The sequence below is a fragment of the Canis aureus genome, chromosome 8 (assembly GCF_053574225.1).
Source record: "Canis aureus isolate CA01 chromosome 8, VMU_Caureus_v.1.0, whole genome shotgun sequence".
Lineage (NCBI taxonomy): Eukaryota > Metazoa > Chordata > Mammalia > Carnivora > Canidae > Canis > Canis aureus.
The window spans coordinates 39,054,122-39,080,759 of record NC_135618.1 but is presented as its reverse complement, the minus strand read 5'-3'; the positions used below and the strand labels follow the sequence as shown (position 1 = coordinate 39,080,759).

The following is a 26,638-nucleotide window of genomic DNA, read 5'->3' as shown; positions in this document are numbered from 1 at the left end:
AAAATTCTGCCAATCAGCTGATCACAAGAGGATGAACTCATCGTGTGCAGCACGGGGCACAGGCCAGTGATAGACCCATGCGTCTAGCTCGCTGACATCCCGGAGCCTCAGCCACGGCACGGGCTGCTGTCTGCGTCCTTCACACGCCCCAGCGCATCCTCACCTACAGAAAGGAGAAACTGAGGCGTGGGGATTGGAGCTCTAACTTGGGACATTGTGACAACTCACACGGCTGTCTCCAAAGCCATGGGTAATTCAGGGGAGGGAGCCCGTGGACACATGACTCACAGGTCCCACGGGGAGAGGCTGAACCACTTAGACAAGAGGAACTCTGCTCTCAGGACTTGGATGTAGATTCTTGCCAGCAGGGCCCCTGTGGTTTCTGAGGAGTTGAACTTGGGATATGAGGTCTCCTGGGCCAGGACTCCAAACGGTGGCTGCAGAGACTCGGTGCACCGAGGGGGCACGAAGCAGTTTGGGCGGCACTCCACAGGCTCGCTGAAATGTGCGCCCCCAGGCCCGAGGGCCGTGGCCCTGGTGACCAGGCCTTGCGCCGCGCCCGGGACCGCAGGAAGGCCGCAGATCCAACTGGGAAGGAGGCACAGTGGGTCGTGCCCCACTGATTTGCTCTCTGTAGAATTTTAAATTTGGAAATCTAGTCTGGAGGCTGAGGAGGAGGGGACAGGGGACAGATACCCGCCAGCACAGCAGCCTTGCCGCTCCTCCGTGGGGTGGAGGGAAAGGCTGAGCAGACGGCATTCGTGAGCTGGGCCTAGTACCGAGCGGTCAGCCTGGCGGGGTCCCCGGACCCTTCCCCCCAGATTCCCCAAACCGGAATCGGAGAGCATGTCCAGAAGCTGTACATCCAGATATTTATGGCTCCTTCTTTCTCTCTGGATCCTACATCCTACCCCAAAGCTGCCCAAAGGCCAGGAAGAGGGCGTGAGCCCTCCATTCTCCGCTGCAGCCCGGACGGGACCCACTCCTCTCTGGCCCCAGCTTGCTTTGTTGCTCTGCTCCTTCCCTTTGCTGGCCCACGACTTTCCATTGACGTTCCAAGGAGGAGACGCAGTGGGTCTGGTTTCCCCTGGCACGGCTGAACTTGCCTTGGTTCTGTCCTTGCACAAGACAGGCCGCGGAATTGCACCTTGGACTTGGCCTCTGGGAAGCGTCTGGGTTTAAGGCCTGGATCTTCTCCCTTCAGCTTCAGACGTCCGACGGATGCCTCAGTCTTGAGTTGGTCTGTTTGCAACTCTGGGAGATCTTCTTGTTGGGTTCAAGTCCACGTTCTCTTTGGGCAGCGCTTGTCAGTGGAGGGGCCACCATCCTGGACCCTCTCCCCACACCTGCTCCTGGATCCTCTCCCTGCACCTGGGCCTGGGCCCTCTCTCCACACCAGCACCTGGGCCTGGGCCTGGACCCTCTCCCCACACCTGCACCTGCACCTGGACCCTCTCCCCACACCTGCACTTGGGCCTGGCCCCTCTCCCTGCATCTGCCTTAGCCCCTCTTGTCTTTCTGCTCCACCTTCTGGGAGGTCTACGAGCTCATCTTCCAACCCTTCTGCTAAGTGGTTATATCGGCAGTCAGCTCTTTCTTGCTCTCAGTTTTTTTTTCCTTGTAGAATTCTCTGGTTTCATAGATGCTGTCTTTTCCAAAATGGTTGTTTTGTGTCCTGCATTTCCCTGTGTTTCATTTTTGGTGGTGTGCTGTGCTGTCTCTTCCATGGTTGCCGTCCTCAAGTGTTCAGTGGGGCCCCTGCCTGCCTATCCACAGAAACAAAAGAGGCACTGGGAGGACACTGCTAACTTTGTGTAGGGGCAGGTGACATTTGGGGCAACCAGGCCGGGGAGCAGTTGGAATGTGCAGGTCTCTGCTCACAGCAGCTTCAGTTCATCAAGAGGACGGGTCTCTGCCTCCCGGCGAGCCTGCCCGTGCATTCTGTGCTTCCTGATGGGGACGTGGGGACAGGAACAGGCACAGACTGTTTTCAGCCTCACCTTCTCCCCAAGCTTCTGGGTTCCAAGTGTCTCCAGGATTCAGTGGCGCTAAATTAGGTCCGTGCTCAGCCATTTCCCCCTCCAAATGCACTTCAGATGCCTCTTCATCGGGAATTCATACACTTTTATTTCCTTTTCTATCATTTTAGTAGAGTCTCAGAAAAAAGGGAGCACCGATTTAGCTTTATATCCTTGACTCTGTACTGCCATTGGTGACAGCATCCTGATGAGGCCCTAGTGCAAGTGCTTAGGGGCCAAAGTGTCCTATCGGTGTCCTTTCTCAGGGGGTAGGAATGGAGTGCACAAAGGAACCGGCACGCTTTCCCCCAGACCAGAGCTCCTTGCCTCGTCCCAGTCTCCTTCCCTATGACTTTTATTTTTTTTTATTTTTTATTTTTTAATTTTTATTTATTTATGATAGTCACAGAGAGAGAGAGAGAGGCAGAGACACAGGCAGAGGGAGAAGCAGGCTCCATGCACCGGGAGCCCGACGTGGGATTCGATCCCGGGTCTCCAGGATCGCGCCCTGGGCCAAAGGCAGGCGCCAAACCGCTGCGCCACCCAGGGATCCCCCCTATGACTTTTAAAGGAGATGTTGCCGCCTTCTAGGCGGGAGAGGGGTCTCGGTTCTTGTTGCTGCCTAGAAGGGGACAGAAGAAATGGGTCCCAGAAAGGTCATAGGACCCAGAGATCATGTTCACAGACCCATGCTCCCTGGCTTGGTCATTTTCTCTGGGGTGGGGTTGGTGGCAGAGGAGAAGAGGAAGGGAGGAATCCTTAGGTACTTTCTGGAGACTAGGGCAGCGCTGCTCAGAGTGATTCCTTGGACTGCCCACGTTGGGATCAACGGGGGTGTGTCTTGAAATGCTGACCCATGAATCTCAGATGCTCGGTGCAGCCGAGGACTGCAGGGTTGGGGTTCTCTTAGGATGTGCTTTTGCTAACCCCTTCCCTCGTCTGCAGCACGCTGTTGTTCTGTTCCACTCATAAAGTCAAGATGGTGTTGCTTTTCTGATCTGCTCAGATGAAGATAATCCCAATCCCAAAACTTCCCAGGTGGTATGCATGGGAACTAGCAAGGGTGCCATGCAATGCAGCCCGTTAGACCAGTAAAGCATGCGCTGTCAAGGTGGCTAAGAATCCATGCACGGCTAGTCTTCTAAGAGACAGAATGGCTCCAATAGATGAAGGCGGAGGGAGCTATTCACATATTCTTAGGTAGAGACACCACCAACAAAAACCCAAAAGTCAATTTCAAGGAGGTGGTCATCACCCAAGTAAATGGGGAAGAGAATCACGGAGCTGGATCCAACCCAGATGCCGAGAGAAGATGCAGCCCACATGGGAAGATGTCAGTGTGAAGGTGTACGGTATGAATGACAGCTCGCTTTCCCGTTACTTTGACCTGAACTGCACACTCCCTCACAGCCCTCCCCCAACCTTGGCTTATTGATCTACTTAATACCTTTTTTTAAATTGAGGAATAATGTATTTCAATGAGATGCATGATTGTAAGTGGACAATTTAATGAATTTTGACAAATATTGATGCCCACATGACCAACACCTCACTCAAGATGCAGAGTATTTCCAGGAGGTTCCTGGGGGGATATGTCTCTGTTTTGTCAACTCCCCTCCCCCAAACTCCAAGGCCACTGCTTTCCTGACTCTGTCGCCAGGATTTGTCAGGTCAGTGGGGTCAGATATTGTTCACACTGCCGCATGTGTGCACCAGGCACTTTGCTCCCTTTCTGTTGCTGAGCATAATCCACTGGATGAACATAACCACCACATCTCTCCGTTCTCCTAGAGATGTGTGTTTTGGGACATGGTTTGGGGCTCTTCAGAAGACAGCTTTTGGGAACAGCCTGATTCTCGGGGGGACATCTTCTGTGGCTGTGAGTGGAAGAATGAACCCCCCGCGTGTTATGTAGATATGACGGTCCTCGTCCTCACCTTTTTCACTTGTGACTGAGACGAGAATAAAGGGGCCAATGCTCAAGAAGGTGAGTATGATGATGAGCTTGATGAAAGCACTACCTTCGTACTGAAAGCAGAAGCTGGTCAGGTAGATGAAGGGGATGCTGGCCCAGCTGTAGAGCATTAGCACCAAGATAACGGCCGGGATATTGTCCTTGTGTGTAAAGGCCTCTTCCTTGTAGTGCAGAAACACCACCTTGGGGAAGAGGGGAGAATTAGGAAAAGTCACTAAGACTTGATCCTGAGGACTAGAGGAAGGATACGATGGTCCCAACTTTAAAAGCTAAGATGTTAGCAGTACTGCACTGGTGTGGACTTGTCCGACCGCGCAGACAGCTGGCTCTGCCCCTAGACGTCAGCAGCACGAGGTCAGGGGCACAGTGATGGTTAAAAAACACAAGCAGAGCAGAGGGGGGATGTGACGCCTCCCGCACAGAGTGCAAGGGGACCCGCAAGCTGCGCAATGCAGTCACAATCCAATAGTTGTACCCTTCGGTGCTCTGGTGAGCTGTCTCTGGGCTACGAGCTACACACCCCGGATGCACTGCCTCTGACTAGCAGGTGGCAGCGGTCACGGGGATGCCGCAGATTGGAGACCCTAGAGCAGGCCCATCTGCCCCTCATGATGTTTTGACCCGTTTCTGAGCGTCAGCGACGGACAGAGTCTCAACCCTGGGGGAGCGGCCAGCTCAGGGGCTCTTCGCAGGGCCCCTAAAGGCAAGCCCCCCATGACACGCAGGGGAGGGTCCCAGCACCACGCAGCCCTCACCAGCAGCAGCAGACTGGGGACGAGGGAGGTGATGAGGTCCCACAGCAGAGCGGAGAGCCAGAACGTGGTCACGTAGACACCGCTGGTGAGCTGGATGTGCTTGGCCCTCGTGGCTCTCTCTTTGACTGTCAGGATGGAAAAGGAGCTGGACAGGAAAGCTATTCCAAAAAGCAAGTGGATGACAAGATAGTGTCCTTTGGGGCCCCTGCGGCAGAACATGGAGAGAGAGACTCGTTTAACTGGGACTCGCAGGAGCCACCTCTACAAGAACGGTTCGTCATGCTCCTCTTGGAGCAAAGAAGAAACAGGTGGCAAGAGACTCCACGGGCAGGGGGGAGGCTTTACTGGGGGGTGGCGGTGGCACGTACTGGTACAAGATATCCTCCAGGGCCTCCACGGCCGACTGAGGTTGAGGGTGGTTGACGGCCGTGATTGAAGCCCGGGTCCCTGAGAGCAGCTTGAAGAGGACGTTGTCCACCAGCGCCAGCGCCACGGCGGGGGAGTGGTAGGCCTGGTTGTTGAACAGCGCCGTCACCGTCGTGTGGTTCCCCGAGTCCTCAAAGGAAGCGGCCACGATGTATCTGTTATCGAAGCTCTCGGGCTCCTCCTCTGCCTTTTTCAGGAGGAGGTCCTCCACCAAGGCTGCGGGACAGCAGAGCGAGCCGGAGCTCCCACCCGTCCCTCGCCCCTGGGCCTCTCCTCGCCCACCCACCCCCACCTGAGGCGGGGCTCCCCTGGACACGGCTGCCACCCCGATCCCGGTGACCCCTGCGCCTGCAGGGCCGCCTCCTGCCCGGGCGCCCCACTCTGGGGGCCTCTGCAAAACCCTTTGATCGACAGAAGCAGCGGCAGGGGGGAGGTCTAGGCATCTTTCCAGCTGTCTGTTCTCTGCCACCCCGGGGCCTTTGTCCGGCCCGGGCGCCACCACCCTTGCCTGGGCTGCGTGGACGACATGCGTGTCACGGTGCCTCAGTGACCCTCACTGGCACCGGCACCTGAGCGCCCCATCACGATCCAAGCTCTGCTCTTATCCTCAGTTCTTGCCTCTCCTAAGGACCCCCTGTTCTCATGCTTATAGATGCTGTTCTGTGGTTCGGGGCATGCTCCGCCTCTCTTCTCCGACTGAGAGTCCAGTCCTTCCCTGCGCACACCTCGGGCTCTCACCTGCAGCCACTCGGCTCCCCTCCGGGCAGAGCTATGCCCCTGTGCTCCCACAGCACTCTCATCGTCCCCACTGTCACTTTGCACTGCAAATGTCCCCCCTTCTCCTCTGACTTCTTGGCGAGGAGCTCACTATGGGCCGTAGTAACCCTGTTGGTCACTGTGCTCCCTCAGCACACAGCACCACAGAAATACATGACCCACCTAGAATTCCGGGATCTTTAGTGCGAGAAGGGACCTGCCATCACGGCGACCATGGTAACCACGCGGCTGGCGGGACCCCACTGCAGGCCCAGCATGCAGACCCTTGGCAGCACTCATGGAGGAGGCAAGGATTATCCTGCTCCCCATTTTGCCACACCATATTCTGCATTTGATCTCTTTATCTTAAAAAGTAGATACTTGGGGCAGCTGGGTGTCTCAGTCGGTTAAGCACCCGCCTCTGGCTCAGGTCATGATCCCAGGGTCTTGGGATGGAGCCCTGCATCTCCTTCTCCCTCTGCGTGCTGTTCCCTCTGCTTGTGTGCTCTCTCTCTCTGTCTCTGTCTCTGTCATATAAATGAGTACAATCTTTTAAGGGGATCCCTGGGTGGCGCAGCGGTTTAGCGCCTGCCTTTGGCCTAGGGCGCGATCCTGGAGACCCGGGATCGAATCCCACATCGGGCTCCCGGTGTATGGAGCCTGCTTCTCCCTCTGCCTATGTCTCTGCCTCTCTCTCTCTGTGACTATCATAAATAAATAAAAAATTAAAAAAAATACTTTAAAACTTCATTTTTAGTCAAAATAACACATGAAATATAAATTTTAAAAAGAAATAATCATACAAGACTCACAGTGCCCTGTGAGTGAGTGAGGGGCAGTGCCCTGGCATGCCCCTCGCTGTCCACAGTGTCTGCTCAGCGGGGACAGGACAGCCACTCTCAAACTGTCCAGCTGGCATTTCTCCAATTGCTAAGTAGCACATTTACCTATTGGTGTCCTGTTATGGAAGCAAGGACTTTCTTCTCCTCTCCCCTACGCTACATCATAAAGTTGGTTAAATCAGTTCACAGCTGAACCAAGTGATATGTTTCCTTTTTTGTACAACCTCCCCCTGCCCCAGAGTTAATGTCCTTCCTTTTCTTCCTTTTTTAAGAGATTTATTTCTTTTTAGAGAGAGAGAGAGAGAGAGAGAACAGGAGTGTGCACGTGCGCCAGGGGAGAGGCAGAGGGAGAGGGAGAGAGAGAATCTCCAGCAGACTCCTTGCCCAGCGTGAAGCCCGAATCAGGCCTTGAGCTCACGACCCTGAGATCATGACCTGAGCTGAACTCAAGAGTCAGATGATCAACCTACTGGGCCACCCAGGTGCCTCATGTCCTTTCTTTTCACGTTTGTGTAGCATTCTCTACCTCTGTCACCAAACTCACGCCACAGACATGTAAATCTCTTGGGACACGTCAAACACATCAGATAATCTATGGATTTTGTTTTGGGACCTGCCACAGTCCCCAGAAAGACACAGCCTGGTTTCATTTCTAGGCATCCTCCCTTCCCTGTCATCTGGGAGGTTAAAGACATTTTTTTGACACTTCCAGTGGGCGGTTCATCTAACTTCAGGGAGCACCATGTGGCCCCGAAGGACGGGGCATCCCCACAGGGAGCAGCGTGCCCACGGCTCGCCCTGCCCCGCTAAGCCTCAGACTTACTTGGAGTCTCCAGAGGGATCTGCTCCTCCGCCACAAGCATGTCTGTAAAATATTCCAAAAGCTGAGGATTCAGCCTGGAATTGGGGGAGATATAGAATGGGACGATGGTTTGACCGTATGTTTTTAGGGTCAGTTCCAGTGGGACATCATCCAGACGCGTTTCCAAGTTGAGGAAGGCAAGGCTGAAGACGGTGATCGCCAGAGGCACCAGGACCTGCACCGTTAGCATCATCATCCAGTTGCGCCATGAGTACGTGATCTTTTTCAGAAGCATGGCATAGAACTGTTGGCAGATGAGGCTGAGCTGGAGCAGAAGAGGAGCACTCCATTAGTGTGGCCATGGAGAGGAGCTGCTGGCCGACTGCACGGCCCCTGGCCCACACCCAGCTGCCCTCTCTCACATGGGGGCTAACATTTGGATTATGCTCAGAATTTGCCACGAGTTAAAATTCTTTCACCTAGTGACTCGACCGACAATGGCAGAAAAAGAAGTCATACGTTGGAAAGATCTAGAAGAGTTGCCTACACAGATAGCAAACGTAAGTATGATACAACTTTTTTCCTATACCTACCAGGTTATCAGAGATCTTAAGTTGGTGAGGCTATGGGAAAATACCACTGGGGGAGTTTTAATTTAGTACAATTTTTTTCAGAAAACACATTAGCTAGAGGGATCCGATCGAATTTAATGTTCATATAGTCTTTTAACTCAGAATTCCACTTGTGGTGACGTATCCTACAGGTGTGCCAGTGTAAGAACGCAGGACCCGGGCACGGATCGTAAATGTGAAGCATGTGGTCCTGTGCACTGAAGACCAAGAAACACAGGTGGGCCTGGGGTGGGAGACCCTGGGGGTCAGCACCGTGGGCTCCCACTCTGCTTCTCGTCAGTGCTGCCAGAGCCTGGGTAGGGAGGAGGCCGCGACTCGTCTACCCAAAGCCTTTGTGGGAAGAGGCGAGGTGGTCTGGTTTGACTCAGGCGCTCCTAAATTCCCGGCCCCAAATACCGACAAATCCCTGAAAGTCTCTACCAAGCAACCCTGAAATTTCCCACACTGGACATGGTGGAGGCCACAGCCACCGTAAGTATTCCTCAGGAGGCACTGCTTGCACCTTGTCGGAGGTGGTACCCTGAGAAATACTTCCTGGGAAGTCTCTAGAAGCAAAGCTTGGCCTAGTGGAGCCCAGATGAACCTCTTACTGGAGGCTGGAGAGCAGCTTACTGGAGGTGGCTGGTGGAGATGACCCCGAGACCCTTTCCAGCTCAGGGGCCCCATGGATGACAGCTTCCTCTTTCTTATGCAATTCAACATAATGATACAATGGAATCAATCTCTTCCCTAACCCATGGAAACCAGTGTCACTATTTTACAGTCACACCTTGTGGATGCCCGAATCAAGACCACTTTGTAAGATGCACATCAATGTTCTTTTTTTTTTTTCAACAATAAAAGAACATTATAGGTTACCCATATATTTCATAAGGATGTTTAAAAAAATCTTCAACTCCAGGTGATGTAATGTGTGATCTGTTTCACAGCAAAAGATGAAAAAGTAAGATTAAACATGCTTTTGTGGCCAGTAGGCTCAGTACTTTTATTCTTTCTTCTTCTTGGTAAGAGGAAGGACCAAGACCTTTCCTGTAACCTCTACTGTGACCTTTTCTGATACTTCACCCATTGGGTTAATCCTGGTCAGGAAACCCTAGCATGTTGCCTTTGAACTAGAGCCGAGAATCTGGCATTGCTGAAACCTAGCAGGGCCTGCCTTTCTTTTATGCTAAAAATCTGCACATTTTTTCTCAGGCCTGTGAGAGGTTGACCTGCATTTCTTGAACAGCGTGATTCTAAGAATTGCACCAAAAGCTGCCCTCTTGCTTGCATTTGAAATACTTGCTCACCCCCGTGTTCATGTGGATTGGCAGGCCAGACCGTAATGAGAAGATCCTGGAGTGAAAGCGTTTAATCCTGCTGATAGGGATTCTCAGTTGGGACTGCATCGAGGAGGTCTTGAGGGCTTGGATATCTGTGCTGGTGTCTGACAACTTGTTCACCCTAAACCGAAGCCAAAACAAAGAGAAATGCAAATTTACAAATTCACAACTCACTTGGGTTTGTTTGGATTTAAAGAGTCTTCAACAGGCCCTGAGTAAATATTGAATTAACTGAATATTGAATTGACTAATGACCAAGGGCTTATCCAAAGAACTGAGGCGAAGTTAGCATGAATAGATTCAATTATTTTCCTTGAAAGATGCCATATGCAAATTAAAACAGAAATGAAATATCACTTAATATCTATCTTATGAGCAAAATCATCCATTATAGCGTGCAGCACTGCTGACCCTCTAGGCCAGGGCTGGGTAAACTGCAGCCCGGGCCAAATCTAGCCAAGGCCTTGTTTTTCTGTTTGGCTCTGAGCTCAGAATGGATTTTTGTAAATGGTTACTGGTTAGATGGTTATCTAATTACCTACATATTCTCCTTGATTATGCCCCTGAGTCTACATAGCCTAGAATGCTTACTCTCTGGCCTTGAGAGAAAAAGTTGGCCGAACCCTGCTCTAGGCGAAAGGACGCTTTCATTGCTGGCAGCAGACTGTTAAGAAGGCAAGATATATATTTTTGTTCACAGTCTTTGGGTCAATTATTCTACTCCTGGGAATTTGCCACAACAAAATAGCCCAGTAAATGGTGGCTCATTTTCCGTCCAGTACAGTTGGGTAAAAGACCCTGTGTGTGTTCCCTACGGCTGTGGCACAGATTACTCCCAAATGTAGCAGCTTGAAGCAACCGTAAGGGTTTATTCTCTGTGTGTCAGGAATTCAGGAGCACCTGGCGGGTGGTGAGGCGCAGCAGGCCTGGCCAGAGCTGCAGTGGCCCGAAGGCAGGGCTGGGGCACGAGGTTCCACTTCCAAGATGGTGCCCTCACCTGGCCGGTGCACAGCTAGCTCTCCCAGGGTAGTTGTGACGAGAATGTTGGTTTTAATTAACGGGGATGATCAAGGTAAAGGTGAGATAGCAAAGACGTGTGTCAGAGCGTCACACGTTCATCCCTGAGGTGAGCAACACTGTCGTTGAGTTGAATGATACTTTTTTTTTTTTTTTTCTAAATACTTGAAGGAGGGTAGCCTGGGAGGCTCAGCGGTTTAGCGCCGCCTTCGGCCCAGGGCCTGATCCTGGAGACCCCAGATCGAGTCCCGTGTCAGGCTCCCTGCATGGAGCCTGCTTCTCCCTCTGCCTGTATCTCTGCCTCTCTCTCTCTCTCTCTCTCTCTCTGTGTCTCTCGTTAGTAAATAAGTAAAATCTTAAAAAAAATACTGGAAGGATATTGCCTCAAGTTTTTGTGCTCTCCTTAACGAAATGACTCCAGATATAAGACACTTTTAAACTTAAGTTGCATTATTTTTTAAAGGTTTATTTATTTATTCATGTGAGACACAGAGAGAGGCAGAGACACAGGCATAGGGAGAAGCAGGCCCCACACAGGGAGCCTGACGTGGGACTCAATCCCAGGACTCCAGGAGCACGTCCTGGGCCAAAGGCAGGTGCCAAACCACTAAGCCACCCAGGGATCCCCTACTTTGCATTATTAATGTTGTCTTCATCACTTACTCAATCTAGACATTTAACAAGACAATAAATTAAACCCCAGTGAAAGATGTTTACCAAGGTCTTCGGTGTAAATACTCTCATTGTGGTTTTGATTGCAAATCATCATCACAACGCGTCCATCACACAGATAGAAGTAGATGTGAATAACCTCAGGAGCACAGATAGTAGAGTGTAGCCAGATCATGAGGAGATGAAGCCTCAGTATTACCGTTTGTGATATTGTGATTTATAATAAGAAATATATGCTTGGTCTTCATTCTGGTCCTGGCACTGAGCTCCTAAAATGTTTAACAATTTCCTAAGTGGAGGTGGCAGTTAAGGTGTGTTTTGTTGTACGAATCACTGTGGCTTTTGGAAAGCATCCGCAGATCTGGATTGGGGCCACTGGCCAGGAGAACCATCCATGTGATGGCAAAGTTGGAACTTCTAGGCCTACCTCCCAACCTCCTGGGATGGGACAAGGGGCTGGAGACTGAGTCCGGGCACCAGCAGCCAATGATTTAATCAATCAACCTTGTGTATGTGATGAAGCCTCCGTAAAAACCCAAATGGGCAGGGTTTGGAGGGCTTCCAGGTTGGTGACCCCGTGGAAATGTGGGGACAGTGGTGCCCTCAGAGATCATAGAAGGTTTGGACTCTTTCTCTGTGGACGTGTCCACCTGGATCCTGTATCCTATCCTTTATAATAAACTGGTAAATGGAAGCCAGTGTTTCTCTGAGCTCTGTGAGCCATCCTAGCAAATGAATTGAAGGGGGAGTTGTGGGAACATCCAGTTTATGGCTGGTGGGTCAAAAGCACAGGTGACCACCTGGACTTGTGACCAGGGACTAGAGTCGGGAGGATGGGGGGGCAGTCTTGCAGCCCAGAGCCCTTAACCTCTGGGATCTGATGCTATTCTCTTAGATACGTAGTGTCAGCATGGAGTTACCAGCTTGGTGGTGTGGGAAAAACCACACTCTGGAATTGGTATCACAATTGTACCACCGTTTTTACTGTGATTTATTTATAAGCTTGTGCAACTTAAGTTTTATTAATTGCTGTGTTTAACTGGCTCGCACAATTCTTGATGACTTAATGATCGGCTCTCATGAGCCAATATGAGCCAGCTCCAGCATACCTCTGGCAGGAGCCCCAATTCCTCGTTGGTTGTTGGCAAAAGCATTAGCTCCTGGCCGCATGGACTTCTCCCTAGGGCTGCCTGTGTGTCCTCACAAGACGGTAGCTGGCTTCTCCCAGACTGAGCCGAGAGAGAGAGAGAGAGAGAGAGAGAGAGAGAGAGAGAGAGAAAGGGAGCACGGGACTACAATACTTCTGTGACCTAGCCTTATTAGGCACATAGCCGATTCTGCAAAATCTTGCTGCTTATACGGGTCAGTCCTATTTACGGTGAGAGGGTGAGGCAGGAGTGGGCACCAGGGGAGCCTCACCGGAGCCGCCCTGGCCTTGTTCCCACAGACCGTGTGCCCCGGAGGCCCTCCTCACCTTTGCTGAGGCTCTGCTTCTCTCCACGGTTTCTCCCTGACTTTTCTAGGCTTTCTACTTGTACATCCTTTAGCTTTTCTACACCTTGCAGGATACTAGCGACAATTATCAGAATTTGTCGTGCCTCTGGTCAGGACTTCATCTGGTACCTGAGGTGGATGTGTTGGGGAAGACAGCACATGGCACTTCACCACAATGTTTGCTTTGGCCCCATGAAATGTCATGGCATAAGGTTGTATTTTGTTTTTTAAGATTTTATTTATTTATTTGAAAGAGAGTGCATGAGAGGGGACAGAGGCAGAGAGAGAAGCAGAGTCCCCACCGAGGGGAGAGCCCGATGCGGGGCTCGATCCCAGGACCCCAGGACCCCAGGATCATGACCTGAGCCGGAGGCAGATGCTTAACCCACTGAGCTACTCAGGTGCCCTCTAAGGTTATATTTTTAATTTTTCTTCCTCATTTGGTTTCTGCTAGTATAATTTGTTTTTTCTATTAGATAACAGTGTTGTTTATTAAGACTGAATTTCAGGGGATCCCTGGGTGGCACAGCAGTTTAGCGCCTGCCTTCGACCCAGGGCGTGATCCTGGAGACCCGGGATCGAATCCCACGTCGGGCTCCCGGTGCATGGAGCCTGCTTCTCCCTCTGCCTGTGTCTCTGCCTCTCTCTCTGTTGTCTATCATGAATAAATAAATAAAATCTTAAAAAAAAAAAAGACTGAATTTCAGGAAGGGAGGGAGGGGAGTTTCCTACAGATGGAGGTTGGCGCACACTGCCCTCCTTCAGGCATCAAACGAGACTTTTGCAGGATGCAGACTACGAGCTCCCCCGAGAGCTTCTGCACCGCGGTAGACGGCGTCTCACAGACCCCCCAGACCCACCTCCGAGTGCTCGCACTCTGCCATCATCCGCCTCATTTTCTTCCCAGTTTTATCGAGATGTAGGCGACACATGCCATCAAGTAAGGTGCCCACCATCATGCCCCCAGAGATGCATACACTGTGGAGCGACCTCCACTGTGCGTCCAGCTAACATCCACCACCTCCCAGAGTTACAATAATTTTTGCATGTGGTGAGAACTTTTAAGATTCACTCTCTTAGGGGACGCCTGGGTGGCTCAGTGGTTTAGCGTCTGCCTTGGGCCCAGGGCATGATCCTGGGGTCCTGGGATCGAGTCCCACATTGGGCTCCCTGCATGGAGCCTGCTTCTCCCTCTGCCTGGGTCTCTGCCTCTCTTCCTCTCTGTGTCTCTCATGAATAAATAAATAAAATCTTAAAAAAAAAAAAGACTCACTCTCTTAACAACTGTCAGATACACAATACAGTACCGTTAATGACAGTCACCGGTCCGCACATGACATCCCCAGAACTTACTCGTCTTGGAATTGGAAGTTTGTGCTTCACCTGCCCATTCCCCCACCCCCACCCCCCCGGTGACCACAGGTCTGTTCTCTTTCCAGGGGTGTGTCTTTAGACTCCACAGGTAAGTGAGTCCACACCGTATTTGTTTTTCTTCTGTCTGACTTATTCACGGAGTGTAATGCCCTCATGTCTGTGTCATTGAGAATAATAGGATTTTCCTTCTTTCTAATGACTGAGTACTATTCTTTTATGGGGCTGGTGTGTGTGTACGCTCCATGGAAGCTTTTTAATTTGATACAGTCCCACGTGTATTTTTGCTTTTGTTGCTTGTGTTAGTCTCCTCCCCTTGATTGTGAGCTGGACCTAGTGACTAACTTCTTTTTTTTTTTTTTAAGTTCTAGCTTTTTCATTTAGATTTTATTTATTTATTTATCTATTTATTTATTTGAGAGATAGAGCAGAGTGAGGGACAGAGGGGGACAGAGAGGGATGAGCAGACTCCATGCCAAGTGTGAAGCCCAATGCAGGCTCAATCTCATGACCTCTAGATCATGACTTAAGCTGAAACCAGGAATTGGATGCCTAACGGAGTGCAGATAATTTTTTTTTTTAAAGACACTGAAGACCTAATTGCTATACACAAAAGACTGCCCCTAACAACCGAAGAATGCATGTTCTTTCAAGAACCTAGGAAATTTTATGAAAACAGAATATAAGCTGAGCCACAGACAAGCATTTTGAAGGAAGGAGGCTCGACAGAGACATACCAGAACCAGAGTGAAATCAGGTCAGAAATCAACTCCATTAGCAAAACAGACAAGGCACAAGAAAACAAGAAAGCAAGTTTTTCAAAAATCTCCATGAATTTGGAAATTAAGAAACAGTTCTCAGTAAGCCACAGGTCAGAGCGGAAACCACAATGGAAAACTAAGCAAATTTCTCACTGACTGGTAATGAAAATACTACATACTCAAAAACTGAAATTCAGGCAAGCAAAACTCAGAGGGAAGTGTATGTCCCCATACATACACATACCTGTGTTATGCGGCTGTATGTATATGTACACGTATGTCTGTGTGGCTGCAAACCGGCAGAGTAAAGTCGAAGGACGTAGAAGGAACCGCTGGCTGTGATAAAACGCTTCCCCTAACCAGGAGAGGACATCCCTCCTCTCTGCTTCTAGTCGGCATTATGCTGCAGACCCTACTAGTGAGATGAGCCAGTTAAAGGCATAAAGACTGGAAAATTGGAAGTAAAACTGTCTTTACCTGACGGGAGGGTCATACAGAAAATACTAAGGAAGTCAACCCCAGACTGTCTGAACTAACGAGTTAAATAATGTCTCTAGACATATAACATACAAAAATGATTTCTAGATCTGCAACAAGTGATTGGAAGCTAAATTTAGAAACCCATTTCCATAGCTTCAGAAAATATGAAGTACTTCGGAGTAAGTTTAGCCAAAGACAATGCAGAACGTCTGGAAACTGCAAAACATGGCTGATAAAAATGAGAAATGACCTCCCAAATAAACGAAGCTACGTGTGATACCTATGGATTGGAAGGATGAATGTTTGAAAGATGTCCATTCTCCCTAAATTAATCTGTAGATTCAACTTAGTACCAGTCATAGTCCCTGCAGGTTAAAAAAAATACTTTATAGTTTAGACAGTTTTAGGTTTACAGCAAAACTGAGCAGAAAACAGTTCCCATCTACTCATTCTACCCCTGCTTCACTCACACACACCCCGTTCCCTCGTTTTCCCTATTGTTAACGACTTGCAATTAGTGTGGTGGATCTGTTGTAACCAATGGAGGTCCTTTTTTCAAAATAGAATCTGATGAGTTTATATTTAAATTTACATGTTAACACAAACGACCCATAATGGCCAAAACAATCTTGAAAAAAATAGACCTGAAGGAACCATCTACTACCTAACTTCTAGACGTCCCACAAAGCCACAGGAACCCCAATGGTGAGGGACTGGCATGGGACAGACAACTGTTCAGTGGAACAGAATAGGGAATGTAGAAATTGCCATACACATTCGATTGATTTTTGGTGAAGGTGTGAAAACAATTCAGTGTGGAAGGAAGTCTCTTCCCCCAAAAGGTTCCATCATGACTGGATACCCATGTGCAAGAAAATGAGCCTCAGGGACGCCTGGGTGGCTTAGTAGTTAAACATCTGCCTTCAGCTCAGGTTGTGATCCTGGGATCCAGGATCAAGTCCCACGTCGGGCTCCCCACAGGGAGCCTGCTTCTCCCCCTGCCTGTGTCTCTGCCTCTCTCTGTGTGTCTGTCACGAATAAATAAACAAAATCTTAAAAAAAAAAAAAAAACATAATGTGTTTGGCACCTGCATAAAAACACTAATGGGTGCTGTGAGGAGCTATGGGCAGGAGGACAGTCTCATCTGAGACGTGAGAGGAAGGGATGCAGAGACAGGTGTTTATGCGCATGAGTATAAGTGACTACTGGCATTCTCGAACAACAATATTACAGGTTTGTGAAGTTGAAAAAAGAGAGAATTAAAATATACGTATATAGGGGTGGGCGCCTGGGTGGCTCAGTCGGTCTAGCGTCTGCCTTCGGCTCAGGTCATGATCTCAGGGTCCTAGGATGGAGCCCCATGTCAGGCCCCCTGCTCACTGGGGAGCCTGCTTCTCCCTCTGCCTCTGCCCCTGCCCACTCATGCTCTCTCTGTCACTTTTACTCTCCAGTAAATAAATAACATCTTTAAAAAATACAATGTATACAGGTTGGTGATGGTGAGGTGTGTGTGTGTCCCAGGGTCTCAGCATTGTCCAGGAGCGGAGTGAATATATTACTTCACTTGGCACTTTGATAAATTCCATACGTGTGTCTCAGTGTCTACGTTGACCACTAATGTGATACCATAAGAACATGTAATCTCCAACTAGCATGAGGGAGAAAAAAAAATACAGAATGAGGAAAAATAACCGAAAAGGGGGAGAGAAAAAGCCATGTGGACTAGCAGAAAAAAAAAAAAATATGAGCTTTAATGTGTCATTAATAACACTTGTAACAGCCTACATGTTCCAGGTAGCAAGCAGGTTCGGCCAGAGCAGCTGTCGCTGTCTGGGCTCGTGTGGCCTCCTGGGGGCCCCCTGAGCGCCCCGACACGAGGAAGGCCCTCCTCGAGGGCGGCTCAAAGCTTGCTAGCTCGGTCAGGCAGCCATGAGCCCGAGGCCGTGAGCCTTCCTGACCACGAGAGCCACCCGTTACTCACAGTCGCCGACGGCATCCCAGAGGACACCGTGTCGCTTGGTTTGCTTTGTCGCCCCTGGAAGGGGTTGTGGATTCAGCGCTCTGCCCGGCAGTGTCCCTCTCACTGCGAGTCCTCGTGGGGGGTGGGAAGGGCCGGTGAGGGTCGGACCCGAGCCCCGCACCCGGGTTGGACGCAGGACCCTCGGGAGCCCCCCGGCCGCCAGACCCTGGGCTGTGCGGTGTCGTCCCCCCCTTACCGGACGAACACCTCCTCCATGGTGGTGACCGCCACCCCGAAGCTGGCGACCCCCAGCTCCACCTGCCGCCGTTCCAGCTCCGTGAAGAGACATGCGAACCTGCAAGGGAAGAGCGGTTGTCTCCCCGCGGGTGCAGGGGAGCCCCCCACGGGCCCTGGCGCTCCACGGGGAGATAGCGGGGCCACGTCAAGTGCTCAGCTTTGGGGCTTCCGAGGTCAGCACTCTGCACTGGGACAGCGGGGGGATGGATTTACTCCCAAACGTTTCTGGGGCAATGACTCTCGCATAGGCCTCGTGAACGATGCAGCTTTCCGTGTGGTTTCTGGGGTGCTCCCTGAGAACCCGGAGCCACCTGAGCCCTCCCGTGTGCACGCGCTGCTGTGGCCAGGCCCGGCTGGGGGGCAATGTGGGGGCTGGGGGCTCGGCGCGCCCTGCAGACACTGCAGTGCCGAGTGGACACCGAGAGGGGCGTGCACCCAGCGGCGCCCCTCTCCTCGCACCCCTCTCTGCATGCCTTCCATTGTCTTCTAGCAGCTGAGTGGAGTGACGCTGAGCGCAGCCCCGGGCACACCCACCACCTGCCACCTGCCACCTGCCACCCGGCCTCGGCCTCGGGGAGGAGCCCGCGCTGCACGGCGCCAGGTTGATGCCCACTACTGCTTGCCCGGGCTAGTTCCCCCACGCCTCCGGGTCTCTCCCCTCCCGAACTGGGGGGGTGTTGGGGCGTCAAGTGTTCGCAGGCTCGCTCAGCTGCAGTTGCCGAAATCATGCCCGTGAGTGGTAGGCTCCAGGTGTGGGGTGATGCCGTGCTGTCACCCACCGTGGGGCAGGCCTCTCCAGCACCCCACAGGGTGCTCTCCGCCCCCTCCAGGTGACTCGTCTCCCGCCCTCACACGACCAGTGTCGTGCCTCCTGCTGCCACCGTGCCCGGCTCCTGTCCTGTGCTGCCCGGGCCCGGCAGCGGAGCGCGCGGCCTCCCCTCGTGTCTAGCTTGCCCAGCCGCGGGACGGGAGGCTCAGCAGGCCGGTGCCGCGCCGAGGTCCTCTCGTCGGGGTGGGGGGGGGGGGTGTTCCACGAAGGAATACGCCGCAGTCGAGGTGTACGGTGCCTCTCTTGATCGACATTTGGACGCAGGTGATGGGTCTGGGGACCTGCAGGCTCCGCTCGGTTTCTTGCTTCCCCGAGGGCCCCGGCCTGTGGAGCCCCAGGCCCTAGAGGACTTAGCAGATGCTCCGGTCCATATCCCGGCTGCGCCCAGTCTTCCAGAAATCCCACCGCAGCCCCGACCTGGGCGCCAAGCCCTCCTGGGCCCCCACTTAAGTCCATTCGACCCGTTCCTATTTTGCTAATGACATTGTGTTTACGTTCATGTTCTGGTTGTTGGTATCACAGGCCCGCTGCCCAACCCCCCTCGCCCCCCCCCCCCCCCCGCCCATGACTTGGGGGCTGCTTCCTTCTCTATTTCCCGAAAGATTGAGGTTATTTCCTCAGTGACTGATGGGGACTGGAATCCTCTTTGTGGTAACGTTTGTCATTGCAAATTCAATTTCATCAGTAGATGCGTGGTTATTCAGATTCTTCTCTTTCACTGTGTGTCAGTTGGAGTAGGTTGTGTTTTTCAAGAAATCAGTCTGTTTTATCTACATTCTAAACAGTTTAGCCCATTAAGTCTCCAATTTATTTGTGGTTCTTTCTCATTATCCTGTCGTAAGTCTGTGCTGGGTGTGCATGGTGGTTTGCTCATTCCTCATGCTGTTCTTGTATTTCTTCTTTTTCTCCTTAATGCCTTAGGCGGGGGCTTAATCATTTTTATTGATATTGTAATAAACAATGTCTGGCTACTTTTTTCCCTCAATGTTTTTGTTTCTTATTCCACCATTTGTTCTCTTCATATTTATTATTTCTTTTCTTCTCTGTACTCTGCATTTAACATTCTCTCTGCTTTTTCTGCCTCCCTCAGCTGGAAACTCAGGCCACTGGCCTTGAGGCTTTCTTCTTTCCTAACAAGTGTTTTGGGGCTATATTTTTCCCTCCGGGCACCGCTCTAGCAGCATCTGAACATTTTGGATCTGTTGTGTCTTCATCATTGTCCAATTCTAAACTGTTTCTAATTTCTCTTTGACCCATAAGCTGTTCAAAAGTGTTCAGAAGTTGAGTTTCCAAATGTTTGTGGATTTTCTAGGCATCTTTCTGTAATCAAGTGCGAATTTATCCCTTCTGCTGCGTGTTGATGAGCATGACTCATGACGGAGAGCCTACATATGAGACAAGGATGCCGGGAAGACAGCAGAGTGGAAAGGACCCAGCATCTGCCTCCCCACTGACACAGCATCTGAGCTTGCAGAATCTGCCTAATGTGCCTGGCCCGGAAAATTATAGTCAGAGCCGTTAGGCAAGAAAAAAGAAGTAAGAGGCATCCAGAGCGGAGAGGAAGAAGTGAAATTATGTGTTTGCAGATGACGTGATTTTATATGTAGAAAACTCTACAGGTGCTACAATGAAGCTGTGAGAAGTAATAAGTGAGTTCAGCAGAGTAGCAGGATAGAGAGCCAACACGCAGAAATCAGTTGCATTTCTAAATACAGTGAACGAATCTAAAAAGGAAATAACAAAAATAACCCACTTACAATAGCGCCAAACAATAAAATACTTAGGGGTTAACCCAAGGAAGTGAAAGACTTGTAGAATGAAAGCTATAAAACATTGCTGAAGGGAAGTAAAGAAGACGTAAATACACTGAAACACATCCCATGTTCATGGACTAGGAGATGTGATGTTGTTCAAATGCCAATACCGGCCAGAGCATTCAACGGATTCAGTACAGTCCCTACAAAAAAAAGCAATGATTTTTTTTTTTTTTTTGCAGAAATAGAAAAACCCTTCCTAAAATTCATATGGAATCTCAAGGGACCCTTAATAACCAAAACAATCTTGCAAAAGAACAAAACTAGAGAATGATACTTCCTTGATTTCAAAACTTGCTACAGGGCAGCCCCGGTGGCTCAGCGGTTTAGCGCCACCTTCAGCCCAGGGCGTGATCCTGGAGGCCTGGGATCAAGTCCCATGTCAGGCTCCCTGCATGGAGCCTGCTTCTCTCTCTGCCTCTCTCTCTGTGTGTCTCTCATGAATAAATAAACAAAATCTTGAAAAAAAAAAACTTGTTATGAAGCTACAGTATCCAAACAAGGTGTTATTGGCATAAGGGCAGACACATAGACTGATGGAAGACAGCAGAGAGCCCAGAAATAAGCCCTCGCACATATGGTCAAATGATTTTCAACAAAGGTGCCAAGAATTTGATGAGGGAAGGACAATCTTTTCAACCGATGTGGAAACAGGACATCCAAGTGTGAAAGCATGACATTGGACCCTACGTAACACTACATACAAAAATGAACTCAAAATAGATCAAGGACCTAAATGTAAGACCTAAAATAATACAACTCCCAGAAGAAAACATGGCACAGAAGCTCCACAACATGGGATCTGGCAATGATTTCTTGGACGTGACATCAAGGGCATAGTAACAAAAGAAAAAATAAATGGGTTGGACTTCATTCAACTTAGAAATTTTGAAAAAAAAAAAATTTTGTGCATCAGGAATTTACTATCATCAGAGTAAAAAGACAACCCACTAAATGGGAGAAAATATTTGCAGATCCTGTTATCTGATAAAGGACTAATTAATATCCAGAATATATAGAGAAGTATATAGAACAATAGAAAACAGAACAATAGAAAACAGCTTGATTCAAAAATGGGCAAAGGACATGAGGGGTGCCTGGCTGGCTCAGTCAGAGGAGCATGCACCTCTTGATCTCAGGGTTATGAGTTGAAGCCCCACGTTGAGGATAGAGATTACTTAATAAATAAAAGTTTGTGTTTTTTTTTTTTAATGGGTGATAGTAGACATTGCTCCAAAGAAGACTACAAATGGAATAAGCACATGAAGAGATGCTTAGCATCACTCATCATTGGGGAGATGCAAAACAAAGTTACCTCATGCCCATTAGGTTGGTGAGTAATTTAAAAAAAGAAAAACAGAAAACAACAGGTATTGATGAGCTATGGAGAAATTGGAATTCTTATGTACTGTGGGAGGGAATGTAAAATGGTACAGCCTCTGTGGAAGACAGCATGGCAGTTCTTCAAAATTTTAAAAATAAAATTACCATATGGCCCAGCACTTTTCCTTCTGAGTAAATATATCCCAAAGAATCAAAAGCAGAGTCTTGAAGGGATACTTGCACACCCGTGTTTGTGGCAGCATTATTCAGCATTATCCACCACAGCTAAAATGTGACAGCAACCCAAGTGTCCATTAACAGATGAATGGATAAACACAATGTGGGGTGTGTGTGCACACGTGTGTGTGTTATAGACTAGTATTCAGCCTTAAAAAGGAAGGAAATCCTGCAATATGCCACAGCACTGAATCTTGAGGACATTGCACTAAGTGGTCTAAGCAAATCACAAAAGTATAAATACTGCATGATGGCAGCTGAGGGCAGCCCGTATCACGGAGCCAGAAAGTATAAGGGTGGGTGCCAGGGGCTGGGGGAGGGCAGTGGGGACTCAGTGCACTCCTGGAAGTGACCCAGTAGAGAGAGACTCTGATGGTGTGGTGAGTCCAGAAGGCGAGGTTTTGAGAAGGCAAGATGGAAGGATCTGGAGCTGGTGCAGAAGGGCGAGCCTCCACCAGGAAGAGAGGCGCGTCGTTGGCTATAAAGATGGAAGGAAGGAAGACACGTGTGACGAGAGTGAAGGGGACTTCTTGTTTGGTGGCTCCCATCTTCCTCACTAAGTTGAGCTAAGACTCCTCCCTGAGAACCACATGAGGGAGAGGAGGTGGTAGTGAGTGGCGGGAACCACTCTGAAGTCTGGAATAATTGAGGAAAATCAGGCCAGATGTTCGTCTTGGCTCAGCCACCCAATAAGAGCATCTGTAAAGTCACATTTAAGAATTTGACTTTGGGACACCTGGGTGGCTCAGCAGTTGAGCATCTGCCTTTGGCCCAGGGTGTGATCCTGGGTCCTGGGACTGAGTGCTGCATCGGCCTCCCCGCAGGAGCCTGCTTCTCCCTCTGCCTGTGTCTCTGCTTCTTTCTCTGTGTCTCTCATGAATAAATAAAATCTTTTTATAAAAAAATAATTTGACTTTAACTTGAAGGCTGCTGGGGGCCATCGAGGGGTTTAAAGGAAGGAGGGGACATGATAAGAGCCCCGTTACTTTCGAGTGCTGCTCTGGCTAGAGTGTCCTGTCTTTCCAGGAGATAGCAGAGGCCTGGGGGTCCAGACCCCGGCAGAGTAGAGAGGCCTTGCTGATGAGAGGGGCAGTGGAGCCGGCTGTGAGCGTGCACACGGGGACTCCCGTCCTCTGGGGTCCGCACCTGTGGATGTTCTTTTTAGGAAGAATAAATGTTAATTCTTCTCCAGTGCTGGACTGCAAAACTGCATTTGGTATGTGCTGATAAATCAGATGAGAAATCTTTTCTGTGCTACAATGAGGTTTCTTCACCAAAGTCATATAATATCCAGCACCTGAAACAACATTTCAAAGACCGTGAAACCTTCTTTGGGGGCAGAGGGTGGGCTGAGTTAGCCAGCAAGCGCAACAAGCCGGGAGGGGATGGATGCCTGACCAGGGTGCTAGCTGGGTGTGGAGGTGGGGGTCAGGGAGGGCCCCTAAGGTTTTTGGACTGATGGGATCGGGGCACCTCTAAGGTTTGGGCCAAGCTCGTAGAAGAAGGGAGCTGTCTGTGCCGGGGGCAGTGGGTGCGGTGGCAGAGAGCAGGGTCCAGGGGGGGTACCGGGCTGCCTAGGGTTTGGACAAGTCCCAGAGAGCCTATCAGCGTCCACACGGGCATGGAATAGACTCCAGGTACACGCATGTGGAGTTCAGGAAGGGGTCCAGGCTGGAGAGACACTCATTTTCCAGCACAGGAACCCAGATGAGGACACCCGGTCCGTGGGCAGAGATGGAGTGAGGCGGTGGAGGCGCATCCACGCCCCAAGCAGCAGAGACACAGGAGGGCCCGGGGTCCCGGAGACCAGGGGCAGCACTTGTGGAAACAGCCCGCACCTGCGCGAGCGCTCCACACTGGCTCACTCCTTGAGTGTCCATTTTATAGGTGGAAGGGAAGGCAAAGGATAAAGCTCCCGGCCACACGGATGAAGAGGCCAAAACCAGCAGAGGGGACTCAGACTCGGATCTCCTGACCCCAGGTCTCAGATCTTTCCCTGTCTCCTCCTGTCCCAGCCCCTCCGCTGGCCTCAGCGTCCCCCCGGGGAAGCCAGCAGCCCCCCCGCCCAGGACAGGGCCTGTCTCCGCTGCCTGCCCACCCCGCTCACCATACTTCTGCTTGAGGAACAGCGAGGACCCGCAGCATTGCAGCTCCCCCTTGGCCATGATGGCCACGCGGTCCCCCAGCAGGTCGGCCTCGTCCATGAAGTGCGTGGTCAGCAGCACGGTGCGGTCGCTCTTGTGCTGCTGCAGGAGGTCCCAGATGGCCCTCCTGGAGATGGCGTCCATGCCCGAGGTGGGCTCGTCCAGCATCAGCACCTGGGGGCGGAGGAGCGGCCTGGCCCGGGCTGGCTACGTGGGACGCTCTGGTTCTGTGCACATGTGGCCACGCTGTGGGCATCTGGGGGTCCGCAGCCTGCCCCTGCCCGTGGAGGGCAGCCGCCCTGGGTGCCCGGCCCTGGCCCGGGGCCTCCTGCCCGCCTACCTTGGAGCCTGCTATGAGGGCGATGCCGATGGAGAGCTTGCGCTTCGTGCCCCCACTCAGGAACTTGCTCAGGGCGTCCCGCTTGTCCTCCAGCCCGAGGACGTGCAGCATCCGCTGGACTTCTTCAGGACACTTGTGGTGGGACAAGCCCTTCAACTGCAACAGTGGGGGTGGGGAGGTCGGGAGGGGGTCCCGGTGGGGGCGGGGGCGGGGAATGGGCTGCCGGGAGCCTGGCCTTGGTGCCGCCTCCTCCGTCTGTCAGTGTGCCTGCCTGGTGCCGGGCTCCCTCCCGCCTCCCTGTGGGGGCCCCTGTCTGGCGAGCATTGTGCCAGGATATACATAAACTGGGCACAAGACTCTCACTACCTTTTGGGAAGGGGATGGACAAGAGGCGTTTGCATCTTGAACCACGTGAGTATATGTCATATTAATAGTAAGTATAGCATATTAAAGGGTCACGTATCACGACCAAGTGGGGTTACCCTGGGGGCCCGGGGCAGCTTCCACCCAGGGAAAACTCTGCATAAGTGTCGCATGATGAAGGGTGTGGCTGACCTCTGCCCCCAGTTCCTAGAAGGGCCTCTAAATCCTTGGGACGATGGGGGTGTCCTTGTTATTTGTGTCATACCCTCAGCCACACCTGAGCGGACATAACGGGTTGACTCAGGACCTGCTAGGGGCGAGGTGTGCAGAGGCTGCAGATGGAGTTCAGCCATGTGGTCCATCATTTGACCATTAGGGCCTATGTGATGAAACCCCAAGAAAACCTGGACACTGGGACACCTGGGGGGCTCAGCGATTTAGTGCCTGCCTTAGGCCCAGGGTATGACCCTGGGGTCCTGGGATCGAGTCCCACATCAGGCTCCCTACAAGGAGCCTGCTTCTCCTCCTTTTTTTTTTTTTTAAGATTTATTTATTTATGATAGATAGATAGAGAGAGAGAGAGAGAGAGAGAGAGAGAGAAGCAGAGACACAGGAGGAGGAAGAAGCAGGCTCCATGCCGGGAGCCCGATGTGGGACTCGATCCCGGGACTCCAAGATCACGCCCTGGGCCAAAGGCAGGTGCCAAACCACTGAGCCACCCAGGTGTCCCCTCCTGCTTCTCCTTCTGCCTGTGTCTCTGCCTCTCTCTGTGTCCCTCATGAATAAACAAATAAAATCTTAAAAAAAAAAAAAAAGGAAAGAAAACCTGGGCACTTGCAGGTTAAGTGAGCGCCCCAGTATGCAGTCCTGTGCCAGTGGGGGCATGCATCCGGAGGACACGGGAGCTTCCTATTTGGGACTGTCCCAGACCTCACCCTGCTCATCTCTCGTTTAGGCTAGTCCTGATTTGCATCCTTCATAATCAAAGTGTGACCCTTGCCCTCTCCCCCGCCTGAATGTTTAGGGAATAGTGTCCAGAAAAAGTCTCAAGACCTTGTGAGGTTGGGTCAGGGAGCTGCAGGCTGTCTTACTGTCATCCCCAAGAACAGACGCAGAGGAGACCGAGCGTGCCATCCCCAGACTCACCCGAGCATAGAAGTAAAGATGCTCCGCTACTGTGAAGTTATCGAACAAGATATCGTGCTGGGGGCACCAGCCCATGCTTTTCCGGATCTGAGCCACATTGCAGGAAATATCATACCCGTTGATATATACCCATCCACTGGAAGGAGCAAGGACACCTGGGAGCAAGCGGGAGGCACAGTCTAGGGTCATCGTCAGCCAGAGCACGCAGCGCTTCCAAGGCTCGACGACGTCCTCCATGTGTTTGCAAGCATGTCACGGTCAGTGACATCCAAGGAGGGTGAGCCCTGTGATGGTGAACAAGGACGTGCAGGGGCGGCGGGAGAGACCGGACGTGAGCCTCCTGCCTCTGAGGGGTGCCGGCCTGCCTCGGTGGGTACAACACACACAGGCGCGTGTCAGGCAAAGACACGGTGATAAGCGATACGAGGGCAATGTAGTTTGGGGGGACAGTATCTGGGGCATCTAACCATTCTGAACTGAGACCCAGGACTGATTCGGCTCTGATTCCCAGTAAGCCCTGGGGAATGCGGGGTGCCCGTGGGGAGGTGTGGGCCTTCACAGCCGGGCCGTCAGGGCACTCTCACCCTTTATTCCATCTCCTTAGTTTAACTCTATTTGCAACAAGATTAAAAGAAGAAAGTGTAGCGAAGCACACAAAGGACGCAGGTCCCAACCTGGACCCCCAACCCCTGTTCAGCATAGCATCGTGGATTCCTTCACGCACACGCTGACTCAAGGGTTAAAGTTTTTAGCAAAAATGGGAAAATACAGACTCCAGGGTTTTTTGTTTTTGTTTTTGTTTTTTTAGTGTATGTGCTGCTGAAGAAGTAAGCACTAAATTCTGCTTTTTTAACTGGCTTT

General features: G+C 51.1%; 1 protein-coding gene and 1 long non-coding RNA gene across 9 annotated transcripts in view; one reads left to right on the top strand and one right to left on the bottom strand.

Annotated features, from left to right (window-relative positions):
* LOC144318832 (ATP-binding cassette sub-family A member 17-like) overlaps positions 1 to 26,638 on the bottom strand; it is a 77,979-nt gene that overhangs the window by 13,663 nt on the left and 37,678 nt on the right. For all 8 annotated transcript variants that reach the window (XM_077906233.1, XM_077906234.1, XM_077906231.1 and 5 more), the window contains 10 exons: positions 25,778 to 25,932; positions 24,269 to 24,424; positions 23,892 to 24,102; positions 22,931 to 23,081; positions 17,541 to 17,639; positions 9,496 to 9,649; positions 7,596 to 7,899; positions 5,117 to 5,390; positions 4,749 to 4,953; positions 3,956 to 4,175 (listed from right to left, as the gene is read on the bottom strand). In XM_077906233.1, the coding sequence (XP_077762359.1) occupies positions 3,956 to 4,175; positions 4,749 to 4,953; positions 5,117 to 5,390; positions 7,596 to 7,899; positions 9,496 to 9,649; positions 17,541 to 17,639; positions 22,931 to 23,081; positions 23,892 to 24,102; positions 24,269 to 24,424; positions 25,778 to 25,932 (1,929 nt within the window). The remainder of the gene's footprint in view (positions 1 to 3,955; positions 4,176 to 4,748; positions 4,954 to 5,116; positions 5,391 to 7,595; positions 7,900 to 9,495; positions 9,650 to 17,540; positions 17,640 to 22,930; positions 23,082 to 23,891; positions 24,103 to 24,268; positions 24,425 to 25,777; positions 25,933 to 26,638) is intronic.
* Positions 5,505 to 9,934, top strand: LOC144318835 (uncharacterized). Its single transcript, XR_013384818.1, has 3 exons — positions 5,505 to 8,134; positions 8,338 to 8,423; positions 9,401 to 9,934. It is a non-coding gene; the product is annotated as an uncharacterized LOC144318835 (long non-coding RNA).